The 16478-nt window shown below is 43.2% G+C and overlaps 1 protein-coding gene across 1 annotated transcript in view; it reads right to left on the bottom strand.

The window, feature by feature from the left end:
* The window catches only part of LOC100540939 (teneurin-4), an 81191-nt gene that overhangs the window by 50722 nt on the left and 13991 nt on the right, over nucleotides 1-16478 (bottom strand). Inside the window, 1 exon segment of the mRNA XM_019612330.2 lies at nucleotides 9858-10090. Within this exon segment, the coding sequence (XP_019467875.1) occupies nucleotides 9858-10090 (233 nt within the window).

The raw sequence follows: 16478 nt of genomic DNA, 5'->3' as shown, positions 1-16478 counted from the left end.
AATAGTTATGTGTCTGGTAAGTTCAGAAACACGATGCCTTGCTTGTAATATGAATATTAAGCCATGCATGTGAAAATGTTGCCCTCGTGAATGCATCAGAGACAGTGATGAGAACACCTACAAAAGACTTATCAGGTCAAATGCCAGATGAGTAAGTGTAGAAAGGTTTCTACTGGAACAATCCCACCAATCTACAGTAACTCACCTGTTTCTGAATATGGCTAGGTGATTTGTATCACTATTCAAACCCCCTCTGCTGACATGCTCCTATCACTGGATTTGAAATCTGTCAACAACAGTTACAGACTGCTGATTCTTGTTTCCTTCCCTACAGATATGTGCTATTTCCCTTCCCCTTAGGTGTCATTTCTCAAGTACTTGTTATGTTAGGAAAACCTCCTTTAATCCTCTTTATCCCAGGCTAGCCATACTCTGCATCTTTCATCAGAGGATTTCATGGTGCTTTACACTTACTAATTAGACCTCATAGCAGTCTGTGAGTGTGATCATCTTAATTTTACGTATCAGGAAAATAAGAGATAAAGCAATTTTCAAAAGGTCATGGAGAGTATTCATGACTAAAGCAGGAATAAGAAGTTAAGGGCCCCATTCACCTCTCTTTTATGCCAGTATAAATTAAAAATAACTCCATGGATACTAATAGAGTCGTTCATCTCATCTATCCCACAGTTGCAGAATGCTGCGTGGCATAATATTTGAGTATCTCCAGACACTCAAAGAATGTAAAGGAACAGTAAAGTAGAAGAATATAGAAGCCTGAAACGTCCTTTCCTATCCAATTGAAAATTCTGCTTGGAATATATGAATATATGAATATCAGGATCCTTCTGCTTGGTTTCTTTCACTAGCAGAGTAGCAATCACTTGGCAAAAAGTTGACAATGCATTGTGCATACAAGCAAGTATCTGGAGCTCTGTCAATCAGCAGAGAGAAATACCTATTTCTAGGGTGCAGTGTATATCGCCCTAAAGCAGATATCCATGAGTGATTATACGACTCCTTCCAGAAGCACTTTTTCCTTCCTATTCACTGTAAAAGGAGACTACAGCAAATATGTCAAATATTTCAAGCAAGGGACATGGTTTAGTGGGCACGGTGGTGATGGTTGATGGCTGGACTAGATGAACTTAGTGGTCTTTCCCACTTTATGTTCCTATAATTTCCACAGGAAACATTTGTCTGCAGATAGATGAAGTTAGTGACATGAGTCCTCTCTGTGATGTTTTTTTGGCTGTCATCATGGTGATAGATATGATGGAAAATCTGTTCAAGATAGAAAGACTTGAGAAAGTTTCTGCGAAGCGATGAGATCTTGTGCTTCTCCAAAATGCTGTTTTACAGCCAGATCTCCTTGCTTGAAACATTTATCCTCAGACTTTCATCCACTGTGAGGTATCCTGCAAAGTACACATGCAGCAGTTCACAGATTAAAAGTTTCTGCCCTTCATGCAGCAGGGACTAATCCCCTGATTGCTTTGGAAATTAAAATCATGGCCTTCAGCCAGCATTGTAACTATTGTATGGGCTGGGAGCCATGGAGGTGGATGATAAGTGGAAAAAAGTATCATATTTGGTCCTACAGAAATCTACAGAGGAAATGAAATGACACAGAAGATAATCTAGCCTGGAAGTAATGGCAAGAAAACCTCATTGTTTGAGGAAAAGAACAAACTTTTCCATTTAGCTGAGGCAAAAGAAAAAATTCAAATAAAACAGCAACCTGTTGAGTCAAAGTCAGTTAGGAGTCAGAACACCAATGTTGCAGACCACTGAGCTGAATGGGAGCTGTGTATTTTTGCTGGGAGGTAAAAACTGCATTTTCCTTGGTCCTTCGCAGCATCTCCCTGCCTGAAGGGCATCACTTTGACCTGGATTGGATATCTGACCAACAGAGCAGTGAGATTTCAGAACAGCCTCTAGGGCGATAAGGAAAAAAATTACTTCTTGCTTCTTTTAAGATCAAGTTCATTAATTTTGGAGGGGATTATATGACAGGATTTCTGAGATAATGGATGACAAGACTAAATGACCCAAAAGATTGCTTCTAGTCCTACACTCCAATACCTGTGTTTAACTTATGCCAAGACAGAACTAATCTCAGCAGGACCATGAAACAAGACACTCAAAGAAGAGTAGCAAGAACTTTTTGCACACCTTAAAGCTAAAGGAGAAGCCATGGCAATGGTGACCACTTATTCCTGCTATGCAATATCATAGAGTTAGAGAATGGTTTGGGTTGGAAGGGGCCTAAAAGACTATCAAGTTTGAACCCCCTGCAGTGGGCAGAATTGCCAACCACTAAAATCAGGTTGCCTAGAGCCTCATCCAGCCTGGCCTTGAACACCTCCCTCCAGCTGAACAGCTAGGATGCCTCAAAGCATCAGTTGTATCTTAGCACTTCATCAAAAGCTGCAGGGAGATATGGAGGAATAGGCATCAATATTCAGTTGCATCCATGGCTTGAAGGAAGTTGTCTTTACCTGTCATGACATCTGTCAACATGGTGCCCTAGGTGACACACTGCTCAGCAAGCCATCCAGGCTGCTGGCACATGTCACCTGTCACTGGCATCTGCTGCCAAAGGTTATCGCTCCTCTAATTATTTTGCCCACCGTATGGCAACTTCTTTAACGTTTGGTGGTGTTCGTTTGACAACCAGCAATACAATCAAGCACTTTAAGCAATGTGGTAGACCAGCTTTTACAGAGGAGTGTTCAGTTGCTCTTCATTGTCTTTTGTTAAGCACAAGGAAACTGGGAACCCTTCCTAGGTTCACAGCCAGCACCTCTCAGGGCGCCTGTCCATTACTCTGCATGACAGGTCAAAAGGCAGCGAAGGGTGGCAGGCTGGATAATGTGATTTTAAATGAGGCAGAATTTTCTCTCCTAGCGAGTTCCATGTGGATTGGATTGAACTTATCAGCAGTATGTGCTGACAGCGGCTCCCAGCGCTCAGTGCCGAGCTCCGATGGCTGTTCTGATTAACCAGTTACAGCAATAACAACCTGTGTGCACCTTGGCTCGGGAGCCAGCTCTGATCAGTTGATACAGCACAACTTTATTCTGCAGTCCAGCTTAGACAAAGAGCTTGCACACCCGAATAAGCTGAAGTGGGATGGTAAAGTTACCGCTTATCATCCTGTTCGGGGACCGTGGCAGGTGCATGAGCTCTTATCACAGAGCACTTCTTTGCTTATCCTTCCTTCACAGAAACCAGGCAATCTCAATTACCTTACATTTCCTAGGACGTTCTGCAGGGTAACAAAGTTTTCAATCTGTCTAAGGCCTGATTTCTGTCTCCACATCCCCCTCTCATGGCAGCTACTCCAGTCCCTTTCTGAGTTCAGCTGGTTGTCTCACAATTCAGTCTAATCCCCCAGCCCTGGAGTGCTCAAGGCCACGTTGGATGGGACCATGGCAGCCTGATCTGGTGAGTGGCAACCAGTCCTCAACACAGGGTTGGAGCTGGATGATCTTTAAAGTTCCTTCCAATCCAACACATTCTATGATTCTATAATTGATTCTAACTCCAAAGGAGAGCTTGACTCTCCCGCAGACAAGTCTTCAGACTTGCAGAGAGAAAGAAGCATCCCATGGTTTCCTTGCAATAGATTGGAGAGGTCAGACCACAACTTTTGATAAGAATTTCTGTTTCCTTTCTGATTATGGCACAGTTCCAGTGTTGGTTATTGGTACAGAGAATGGGTAATTCGCATGTTACACATGAAAAGCCAAAGGCCTTGGGTCGCTTTGACAGAAGGCTCCTCTCAAGTTTCCATAGTAACATAAGGGGAATTGAAGATTTGCAGTGTACAGCTTGACGTTCAGTCTCACAGTTACTAAGAGAAAACATCTGCTGCCACAAACCAGGTGGTGTTGCAGACCCACATTTCAATCTTCGAGTTATGAAACACACATTAGGAAACCACGTTGGTTCAGTGGGCAACATTGGTGGTAGGTGGGCAGTTGGATGAGATGATCATAGAAGCGTCTTCCAAGCTTAATGGTTCTACTTAATGATTCTATGATTGCTCTTGGATAGCCAGAGACCCCGTAAGACACCAAGGCTTGGAGCACCACGTGCATCACACCAGTGAGTCGTGCTGATGGAAAGTTGTGACGTGATGACATTTGCTTGAAATGTCAGGACCTTGCAGTGTGAACAGGTGACAGCACAACGTCCCACTGCAAATAGCTGCTGGAACACAGGGAGGCTGTTCTAAAAATGAACCACTAAAAGTGACTGCATTGCAATTCTAGCTCTACTTAGGGGGAAAAGAATGGGCGGGGAGAATCCTTTTAAATGAAAAAAAAAATAGGTGCTGAAGGAATATAAATTTGAAGCTTTCTTGTCAGGCTTGATGCTGAATGACGGCGTGATAAAGTGGCAGATGAAAATCAATGTCAATAAGTACAGAGGAGTTCATAGGGGAAGGAGTAAGTCTAACTATCCATACACAATGACAAGCTGAAAAACAGCTCAGAGGAGTAAAGATTTTGGATTTTGTGAGAAAAGTTTTTTGCAAAGATCAGCTTGGTGCTCTGCAGTGGTCAAGAAAGGAGCTAAAAGACAGGAATGGATGAGGAAAGGCAGAAAAAACAGAAAACACTGTTCAAGTTGCAAAAAAGAACACTTCTCTATACTGTGGCTAAACAAATTCTGGAAATTAATAGCACAAGATGTCCTCTGGGGAATAAGATAGGTGTTCAGGGAGATCTGTCAACAAATTGCTGGTGGCATCGAAGCACGGGTTCAGGTGCAACTTCTTTAGAAAGTCCCTGATTAGAATCTGGGTTGTTAGCAGGGCAGTGTAAGTCTGCCGTTGCCCCTTTCCTTGTGTGTCTTTTCTGTTAAAATTAAGAGATGGCATTTTGTTCAATAAGCCTCTGGTCTTCCTTGAAATGTTCATTTTATTCCTATTTGACAAAATCGGAACAGATTGTGGAGGGCTCAGTTTCTCCTAATTCTGTCAAACTCAAGAATGCTTAGTGAACAACTGAGATTTTGTTTACACATTCAGCAGGACACAGTGAAGGAAGCAATCTGTCCCAAATTAATTACTTCATTTTGCATTGTTTTTGCCGTGCTAAATGAATGAGATCCCCACCCCCAGTCCTGTCCCTTCTGAAACCATCTTCCAACTGTTTCAGCCTTGTCATGGCAATCTCTCTTAATTGCAAGCTCCTTGGTAATTTATCTGCCACATTTTTCTCAAGGAGAACCACTGGCGAGTACTCAGATGAAAACAAATGCTCTGACAAGCTGGAGTTATAATTTTTCTTTAGATTGCTTGTAGAAGACGATTGTTATTAGCAGATGATAATTAGAAAGTGGTAACACTTGAATTTGCAAGGATGTATTGAAATCCACTAGCATGTGAAAGGGCTAGTGGGCTCTGCGGCAAACCATAGAATCATGGAATGGTTTGGGTTGGAAGAGACCTTTAAGATCACCTAGTTCCAACCCCTCTGCTGAATGCTTCCAGGGAGGGGACGTCTACAGCCTTGCTGGGCAACCTGTTCAAATAACTGGGAGTATAAGCTATGACAAATACCCTGACTAAACAGGGTTCACCAAGTCAGCATGGGTTCACCAAGGGGAGGCCGTGCTCGACCCACTTGGTGGCCTTCTATGATGCTGTCACATGCTGGGTGGATGGGGGAAGAGCAGTAGATGTAATCTACCTTGATTTTAGAAAGGCATTTGATACTGTCTCCCACGACAACCTTATAACAAAGCTGAGGAAGTGTGGGATAGATGAGTGGACAGTGAGGTGGGTTGAGAACTGGCTGACTGGCAGAGCGCAGAGGGTCATCGTTGGTGGTGCAGAGTCTGGCTGGAGACCTGTGACCAGTGGTGTCCCCCAGGGGTCTGTGCTGGGTCCGGTCTTGTTCAACATCTTCATCAATGACCTTGATGAGGGGATAGTGGCCACCCTCAGCAAGTTTGCTGATGATACGAAGTTGGGAGGATTGGCTGACATGCCTGAAGGCTGTGCTGCCATTCAGCGAGACCTGGACAGGCTGGAGAGCTGGGCAGTAAGAAACCGGATGAGGTTCAACAAAAGCAAGTGTAGGGTCTTACACCTAAGGAGGAATAATTGCATGCACCAATACAGGCTGGGGGATGAGCTGCTGGAGAGGAGCTCTGCAGAGAGGGACCTGGGCGTCCTGGTGGACGACAGGTTGGCCATGAGCCAGCAGTGTGTCCTCGTGGCCAAAAAGGCCAATGGCATTCTGGGGTGCATTAAGAAGAGCGTGTCCAGCAGGTCGAGAGAGGTGATCCTCCCCCTCTACTCTGCCCTGGTAAGGCCTCATCTGGAGTACCGTGTCCAGTTCTGGGCTCCCCAGTACAAAAAAGACAGGGATCTCTTGGAAAGAGTCCAGCGGAGGGCCACAAAGATGGTGAAGGGCCTGGAGCATCTCCCCTATGAAGAAAGGCTAAGTGAACTGGGTCTGTTTAGCCTTGAGAAAAGACGACTGAGAGGGGACCTGATCCAGGTTTATAAATATCTGAGGTGTGGCGGCCATAGCGGTGAGGCCAGTCTCTTTTCAGTGGTACGTGGAGACAGGACGAGGGGAAACGGACATCAGCTGCAGCATAGGAAGTTTCGCACGAACGTGCGTAAGAACTTCTTCACGGTGAGGGTGACGGAGCACTGGAACAGGCTGCCCAGGGAGGTTGTGGAGTCTCCTCCTCTGGAGATATTCAAGTCTCGCCTGGACACATGTGCGACCTGGTGTAGGGAACCTGCTTTGGCAGGGGGGTTGGTCTCGATGATCTCTAGAGGTCCCTTCCAACCCCTACAATTCTGTGATTCTGTGATTCTGTGATTTGTCACCACTCTTTCATCTGTCGATCTACCTCTCCTTTTGATTTATCTGTGCTATTAATTTCCAGAACTTCTTTAGCCATGGTATGGAGAAATGTTCTTTTCTGCAAGAAGTTTGTTTCCACTTAGGGATGAGCCAGAAGACCTACATAGATCTGATGCTTGACTGATTCAAGAGGTTAAAGGTAGATCCAAAAGACCCAGAGAGGTGATGGGTGCCCCATCCCTGTGGACATTCAAGGTGAATCTGGAGAAGGGCTCTGAGCACCTGATGGAGCTGTGGGTGTCCCCATTCATTGCAGCAGAGTTGGACTAGATGATCTTTAATGCTTCCTTCTAGCTCAAACGGTTCTGTGATTCAATTCTATGAATTTGTTAGCCCATGACTGATCCATCAGTTTTTATGAATTACAGTTTTTCATCTGGCAGGATTCGATTCTTTCAGTATTTTCCAGCAAGCTGCAAATGCCAGCTAATTAAAAGCTACTTAATTAAAATCATGAAATTGAAGGCAAGACCTTGTTTCCTTACAACTTTTGAACAAGCTGCAAAGATGTCCACAAAATACATACTAATTATCTTCAGTTAAAAATTAACTTTAGCCCTAAAAAGTCTCATGAAGACCAGTGATCCTTAAAGAGGTGAACTCTCCAAGTCCTGCCCTAGCAGGAGATATTTCTATAGCTACAGAATCATTTTCTGATGTATTCTGGTCTTTCACTTCCCTTGCCAAAAGAGGGGAGCAGAGGGTAACCTGAGGACAACTGGTTGCTTGTGCAAGAAATCACTGATATTTCAAACTAATATGCAATACCTTCATACCAAGGAAGAGAACTTGCCAGTGTTTCTGCTAGGATGCACTGCAGTGAAGGTATAAACAATGCTGACATTACATTGTCAGTGCGAGTTTTCACTGTTAATCATTTATTGAGGTGAATGGGAAGTGAGTCACACCTGCCAAGGCTATTTGTCTCAGCAGGCGTTGCAAACTTGGGCTAGAACCAGATCAGAGAACAGTGTTTGCAAACTTTCCATTGGAGGTGTGGGCTCTCTGAATTATTATTTTCTTGTTGTCATTTTGCTTCATGTCATTTCCTCTTTCACTCTCAATTTACTTCTGTTCCATGAAATTTCAGAGCTATGAGGAATGAATGCATGTATTCTGCCACTGTGTGATTGAGGTGGAAGAACAGCCTCCGGAGAGCCTGAATTGCCAGCAAGAAGGATTTCAGTGCTGAAAGCTTTGAACTCCACAGCTCTGTTTCCTGCAGTGAATGCAGAAACATAATTCAGCTAAACCTTGCCACCTCCACCAATGTAGGGAGATGAATAATATTCCTCTTATCTTGTACAAGGGAGAATGGAGGTCCAACAAAAGTTGTTTTCTTTTGCACTGGTTGAACAACAAAGTGGTGCAGAAAATGGGATTACAGATCTCTGGGTTCCCTGATCTCATGACCCATCTGTCAGACTGTCTGAATCTCTGTGCCCAAGTCACCTAATTTTCTTTTCACTCATTTCAGTGAGACAATTTCTACTTCTCAACCTGTTTGCAGGTAGTTCCCTTTCTATGCCTCTGACGATACTTCATCTCAATGTAACAGTCACTTCATGGGAGTCTGGAGTGCCTGAAATCCATTCCGGGCCCTTTCAATATTCCTAGGGGAGCAATTTGGCCTACAGTGCTCTTTGACACAGAGAAGATCTACCAAGGCAATTTCTTCTGCATCCAGCCAAGAAATAGCTAGCCGAAATGTAACAAAAAATATCACAAGAACAGATGATACAAAAGGTCACTAAATCACTTTGTTTTTTTGGATTTAGTAACAATAATGTCATCTCTATGTCAAGAAAAATAACTTCCCAAAAAATCCAGCCAGAAAGAGAAACAACAGCTCAGCTGCCTTCCTCTTGCCTGCTCTTTGTGAAATAAGTTGTTAAAGGACCCCTGAGATTTGCTGAGAAGCTGCTGGGATGGGCTTGGAAATAGATGTGGTAAAGAAGGAGGGAGCTACAACTCCCAGATGCGAGGGAAAAGGAAACCTGCAGCACACTGATGTCCAAGCCAAGAGCCTATAAGTAACTCCCCTCAATTCTAACATCTGGGCCTGAAGATGCATGGCAGGCAAAAATGCCACCTGCACAGTGGTCCTTCTCTCTTCATAAGCACCACAGAAGGTGTATGTACCAGCAACATCTTCCACCCCATCTTTACACTCTATGTGTGTTTTTTTCCGAGGAGCTGTGGACAGCTGGGAGGGACGGCATCCTCCATATGCAGGGCTTGTTACCTTGAGATTGCCAGACTGAAGTCTTGGCTATGCATAGGACTGCATATGTTTGGCTAGACCTGTTTTGAACAATTTAGTTCACAGTCATGAAGGCTGTGTGATGCTTTTATTCTGATTTGACTGTGCTTTTATCAAATATAAGCAAGATAATCATGAGCCAGGTGAAGACGTACTCAACTATACCACTTCCTACACCAAAATTAGCACCCCCTCTATATAAGATTCAAGACAGATGCCATGATACGTAATGCTGATGTATAAACCAGAGTTTTATGTATCTCTGAGCTGTCTTTAACTTTGTTAGGATTTTATATATAGCAACGCTTATAGAGCTTATTTTTTAAGTCAAGAAAGCCTCAGTGAATTGAACATAAGTGAACCTTACCCAGATTGGTAAGGATCAAACACTGTTATTTGATAAGGAGGAGGGATAGCTATAGTGGGCATAAAATTGATGGGTAGTTTTATTCTGTTGCCCTTTGCACATTTACCCATGGCGACACACCTCTGGTTTGGCACTAATCCCAGCCACTCAACAGTGACTGGCTGAGAGCGAGACGTACGCTTTTTTTCCCAAAGGCAAACCCTTAGCACATATTTGAGGACTGGTTTGAAATTGCCTGCAAAATCCTGGAGCCTTTCCTCCAGCATTACAAAACAAGCCACTTTCAGAGAGATCCCATAAAAAGCCTGTGGAGAAGAAGTAGTCTCACCCCTGGGATTTGTAAGGGTAGCATCGGTGCCTTTGCCTCCATCTCCGCAGCGGGTATCATCAAATGGGAGGCACTGGTCTCCAGTTCCAGCCAAGACCTCTGAATTCTTCACAATGTCTTTCACTGAGGTGGTTGACTTTATTTTGTAGATACGTCGGCTGTTGGTGTCAGAGAGGTAGATGGAGCCGGTGATTGGATCTGTGGTCAAGTAATACTTATGAGCTGGGCTGTGGCTGAAAAACAAGGGCATGATGTTATTATTTTTTGGGATGATTTTCTTCCTTATGTCAACAATCAATATAAGCACTTTAGAGAATAAAAATGCACAGGGTAGACACACTGGGAAAGGGAAGCAGTGCTGTATTTGAAAATCTTAGTACAGGTGTGTTAACAAGCTCAATCTGTGACCAATTGCTGTGCCTGGGAGTGCTCTCTGGCACTGAAAAGGAAAAGGCTTGCTGAACAAAGACAAACACATGCTAGGAACTACTACAGATCGAGTTCCAGTGCCTGGGATCACTTAATTTTCTTAACATAGCCCTGAAACTGGTGCTAGGGCAGTGCCAGACAGTGAAGGGAAGGTATAGTATGCTAGACCAAGAAAGCAAAGTAAAAAATAAATGTATAAATGTAAGGAAAATCCCAGGACAAAAACCCAAATGCAAACCTAAATATGAAGCACTTGAAGATACAATTGTGAAGATCACCCCATTGGGGCTTAGCTGGTGATCTTGCATATAAATCCCACTGACTTCAGCAAAGACCCTAGCATCCTTTCCTGTCCTTGTGGAGATAAGGAACTTGCCACCACCGAATTCACCGGGCTTCCATGAAGGGAGAAACCAAATGACCCTTAGAGAGTCATGCTTTGCCCTAAAAAGCAACATGAACCAGAAGTGCTGAGGAATCTGAACATCAGACCTGTGTTAAACAAGAAAGGGTTGCTATGAAAATGGAGTGAGCAGATATAAGGATAACATTTTTAGCTCCATGGCCACAACATTAAATGAATCCAAGACTGAATAAATGGATAATGTCTCTAGAGGCTCTTGAGACCAGCTCTGATGAGGCCCTGGGCAACCTGATCTGGTGCCTGATCTAGTGGTCAGCAACCCTGCCTGCAGCACTGGGGTTGGAACTAGAAGAGCTCTGAGGTCCCTTCTAACTCAAGCCATTCTATGATATACCAGTATCTGCACTGTGGAAAGTATTTGATGGAATTGGCTAGAAGCAATAACCAGATTAATTTAAACACAATAATTTAAGCAATTTTAAGAAATTGCTTTTGAAGAATTCTATCTATAGCTTGGTAAGACTTTCTTTTCTTAAAAGCTTACCATCAGTGTGTATTGAGCTGCATCTGTTCTAAGCCTGAAACCAACACTTGCAGCACCTGCTGCCTGAAAACAGGTCTCCATCTTTCTAAGAAAGACCGAGCAGTAATTGGAAGGCGTACAAAAATGTCTCTCCTTTTCTCCAGAACACCTCAAAAATGTCCAAACTCATCAGCTAACTAGAATTTCTAATAAATGTACAGACCACAGTTCAGAGTTGTGCTCCTGTGGAATGTTCCAGGAGAAGCTTGTTAGAAAGCTGAGTGTCAATCATAGTTGACTCTGTCCCTCATATTAAGAAATTTCCTCTCTCCTTCAACCTCTACATTAGGTAAATTAACCCCTCTTCAGGCACATAAAAATTACTGAATTATTGTCAGGTTTAAGAAGGCATTCTTCATTCAAATTACTTAGTACTTAGGGTAAAAAAAGAAAAAAAGCACCTTTCTGATTTATTCTAGAATATCCCCTGGGATTTATCTTATTAAATGTGAACAGATTCCATTTCCACAAATGACACTGATTCTTGCTAAATAAAGTACTCTGACCTTCAAGACCGCTCCAGCCTGACAGTTGAGTCTCCATCAGTATTCCCTCCCAATGACAGCAGGCTGGTAGGGTGTTATTTCATTTACCTGTGTGTCACTCACGCTAAGCAAGTGGCCTCAGCCCTGGTGGAGGAAGTTCCCAATGGGAATCCATCATTTCTTTTGATCAGAGCCTCGCATTGTTCACTGATAGTCCCAACAAAGCTCAGCTGAACGTCAGTCAGCTTTTGTGTTGTCTGTAATCTTTATTTTGCACAGGAGGTGGACAAGAGGAGGAGATTTTTAATGGCACTTTGCAATTCTTTATCATCTTTGCCTGGAGAGCACAGATAGTTCTCACTGAGTCTTACAGCAGGCAATCTGCATATGGGTAAAATCAAACAACTTCTCTTTTAGTCAAGCTTCTCAACATACATGGTCTAACAATAGGATGGGGGATGATGGCTTTATACTAAAAGAGGGGAAATTTAGATTGGATGTTAGGAAACAAAATGTTTACACAGAGTGTGGTGAGGCCCTGGCACTGCTGCCCAGAGAGCTGTGGGTGCCCCATTCCTACAGGTGCTCAAGGCCAGGTTGCACGGGGCCCTGGGCTTCCTGAGCTGGTGGGGGGCAATCAGCCCAAGGCAGATCTCCAGAGGTCCCTTCCAACTTCTACGATTCTGTGGTTTTGTGATTCTGTGAAACTGTCTTTTCAGCTGTGTGAGCATTAGGAATCATTAGTTCATCTTTATCGGCTAGACTTATGTCTACAGGCAAGGCTCGTTATGGTCTCCTACGCACTGCTCCATGCGTGGGGCTGTTGTGTGTAGGAAGGCTACGTTGGATGGCTTATTCAATGGAGTGCTGTGGAGCAGGGATGCTAAAACACAGACTGTTAAAAATGAACAAGCTGGAATTTACCCACTGGTTTTGGCCACCGGTTTTCACTACAGGGAAAGAGACACATTCTGACTTCGCATGAATTGCATAGTGTTCTACACTGGAGATTTTGTTGAACACTTTGAGATCCTTCAAATCTCATCAAAGGATGAGAGATGTTGAATAAGCATTAATGTAAAAATACTGTGGAAAAAACAACAACAACAAAAAAACAACAAATCAAAACAAAAAACCTGTAAAGGTTCCCAACTTGCTTTGCTTCATCTGTGGTAATGCATGAGCACTGGAGCTGGGAATTTGCTGGCCTTTCTTTTTATTTAAAGTCACAATCAATAGGAAAATCTGAGTGGCAAATTGGACTGAACTGAGCAACAACTGAAATAAATCTGCCTGGGGCAAAGCAGAGAAGATTTCTGTCTTTTCCTTTCATCCTCTCTCATTGCTCAGTTAGATAAAGGAGCAAAACAAAAGACAAGATTTTCCACTATTCAAAAGACAATCAGTTACAGTATTTGTAGTCTTAAGAGTATTTATCCCCCGTATTGAGAGTGCCACCACTAGGAATGGGCTGAGGGGAAAGCTGATTTCCAATTCAGATAATTCCTCCTCCTATTAAGATTTTTTCAGAAGAAACTTTGAGCACTGTATTGATAGCTTAATTCCCTGAAGCAACAAAACCAAGTTGAAAGGATGGGGTGAGCTGATCCCTACCAAATCCAGACTCTTAGTGGGTAATAGCAAGCATGATGGTGTAGTCATTGGGAATTAGGACAGTCTCGGAAGCAGAAGCCTTGCACTCCAAAGTGAAAGGAAGGTGATATGGCTTGCCTGTATGCTTAATGTGATGTGATAGCAGGTGGAAATCTCTCAAGTTCACAGAGATGCCTGTTGGTTGAGGATGCATATAGGCTCCCCCATACATCTACTTTGTCCACTTGTTTTTCTTCTGCTTATTAGGGCAGGATAGTGCCAACACTCTATTGGGTAGCTCTCAGCTTACAAGATTCATAGTGATAAGAACATTGGGTGGATAGGCAGACATCTTGCACTCATCTAGATTGTTTCTGTAGTGCTATGATAGATGCACAGGCTGTCATTGGCACAGAGCCTGTGTTTTGGAGGAGCCTGAAGAGGGGAAGTCCTTCTCCAGCATGGGAAGTCAGACTCTAAGAAACAAAGTTGGGAAAAGGGAGATGGTCCCTAATTTCAGTAGGTTACCTATAATAAACAGTCTGCATCTTCTAGTTCATCGACTTCTGTTCAAAGCCAGGGATTGATCTAGGTGAGCTTCACATGTCTACAAGGCAGATGCTTACATATGAAGTGGCTGCCTTTATGTCAATAGAGAGAAATGACAAATTTTAGGTATGATTAATCTGACATTTATAACCATTATGTTACAAGATGAGCTGCGTCTTAGTTTTTCAAATGCAAGGCCATCTATCAATTCCTACAAAGGACAACTTCTGTCAGTGGTAACAGTATGGCTGTGGCTTGCACTGGGGTTCAGTAGTTACCCCTAACAGATAATCTGAATAGAACTCTGGTGCTTCTCTGGGTCTGATCTCTTTGTTTCAGTACATGAAACCATCCCTGTAAAACTTTCTGTGCTAGCTGCCCTCTTCCCCTCTGAGCCCTGTTGGCCACATGCATTTGCTGGTGACTAAAGAACAACTGAATTCCTGAAGTCAAGAATTTTTGTTCCATGGGGCTGTTTCCATGGCTCCATGCTCAGCACCCTGCAGCTCACAAACAGAGGATTTTATTACAGCCCGTGTGAGGTATTGGGCTTTTTTTCTCCCTGGGTGACATTCAATAGATTAGCACATAAGGAGGCCACACAGTGCAGTGAGCTGAATTTACACTTGGCCTTTTAGTGTTTTCAGTTGATGTGCAATGCCCAAAACTCTTCTAGTGTCACAGACTGGATAATAAAACTTCATAGCGATGCCATAAGCCAACCCACAAACTGCAAAGGACTTCTGATCTGATCCTAGGGCAGTTTTCTCAGACATTTATTTTTGCAACTAATTGTGGCAATTGTCTCTTTGAGGTATGAACAGAAAGAAGAATGGAGGAATATATCTATGTGTGGCCATTTTCTGCATATTTGCTAGACAGAAATGCTTCACTGCCCTCCATGTTCCTCCGGAGAAAAAGATAACACTAATAAACAGCAAATTATTATTGCCAGGCTTGGAAAAAGCCATTTGCTTCTATTGGCCCATCAAGACAGGTCCATACACACAGACATGTGGGAGTAAGTTCATATTCATCTATCGTCAAATGACAGATGGGTGTAAAACTGGGAGAGATCACTATTTGGTGATGCTTTTTGGGTTGGTTGACATTTCCATGTTGGCCCACAGCCTTTTTGGCTGTTACAACAGAGTTAGATCTAAGCAAACCCATGTTGCACTGGAGAGCTAAGCCTCTTAGATGGTAGCTGTGGAGCCTTTGGAGAGCAAGATCACAGCAGGTGACATAACTGGGAGGAAATCTTTTTTCTCTGAATTGAGGAAATTTCTGCATATGGACTGCAGCTTTTTCAAACCACTGAGATTCCCATAACTGAATCTCTCTCTCTGCAACTATTCCCTGCCAATAACGTCAGGCTTAGAACCTTATGGAGCTCAGAGCACTGCAGCTGTAACTAAGACTACACCCGCTCATTTTGCGGTGGCTCAGGAACGAAGAGGCTTCCTAGCAAGAACTGTTAGGGCAAAATGACACAGAACAGCTGCTAACTCACATGGATGACACTCTTAATGCAGCCTCAGATAGGAATATTTGATGTAGAGCTCCTCCTCTCCTCCACCCTTATCAGTCACCTTAGGACTGTACTGAAGTGGGAATGTCTTCTCTTGCTTTCATTTAATTGCTTATTTTCTAGGAATTGCCCAAAGTGAAGCCCTGCCAAATTCATAAAGCTCTGGTGGCATCTGCAGCGTTTGTGGCCGGTCCATATATCTTGGCTCAGTTATTGCCTTCATATAGAACAACACTTCTTGTAACAGCTGCTGTCCTTCACTGTCAAAGCAGGTGCACTTTAGTAGCTATGGATTTTTAGGTCATTAAGGATAGTGGCTATGTATTTCTAGGTTATTAAGGATACAACCTGGCTGTTCCAAAGAGAAATGAGTTTTTCTATTGCCTTCAAATGATGTGAAAGAGGAGCTAGGGGCTGGAACTCAGCCTGATGAAGATAGTTGGTGCAAAGGTCTTGAGTACCAGCCTTGCAGCCAAACTAATAGAAGCTTTGGGCCAGTTCATTATAGAAGCTTTGGGCCAGTTCATTATAGAAGGAAAAATCAGTCTTTCATTAATGTTTTGGCAATAAGACAAAAAAACACTTTCTACTCCATTGCATTTCCAGGCATGCAGACAAAATGAACATTTCTGGTTTTGCACAGCCTCTATGAAGCCAAACAAACAGTAAATAAAAAGCATGTAGCAAAAAAAAGTTCCCAAATGCAAATAGAAAACAAAACCCAAAACATCCCAACTCTGCAGCCTAGCCATCTAATATCGAAAGCATCTGGGAAGAAGGATGGGAAACTTGTCAGAGCCAGAGAAGTCCTTGCAAACACGAACAATGACAGGCTGACACCTTCCTGAACGAAATTGATTGGATCAAACTCACTGCAACTCCAGTGAAACCAAGTGACAAATATTCTTAGTGACAAAGACAACTGAGGAGTCTCTCTGTCGTGCTGTTTTCTTGTTGTTACCTCCTTTTTTATTGTACCTCCTGGCTAAGATTCTGTGTTGCACTACCTCCTAGTTAAGCCTTGTACACTTTCACAAAATGTGAATGCTCTCTGTGGAGAGCTCTAATTGACAAACATTTACAAAAT

The sequence above is a fragment of the Meleagris gallopavo genome, chromosome 1 (genome assembly GCF_000146605.3).
Source record: "Meleagris gallopavo isolate NT-WF06-2002-E0010 breed Aviagen turkey brand Nicholas breeding stock chromosome 1, Turkey_5.1, whole genome shotgun sequence".
In the NCBI taxonomy this organism is placed as follows: domain Eukaryota; kingdom Metazoa; phylum Chordata; class Aves; order Galliformes; family Phasianidae; genus Meleagris; species Meleagris gallopavo.
The sequence above is the reverse complement of the archived record's forward strand: the minus strand, read 5'-3'. Positions and strand labels throughout refer to the sequence as shown.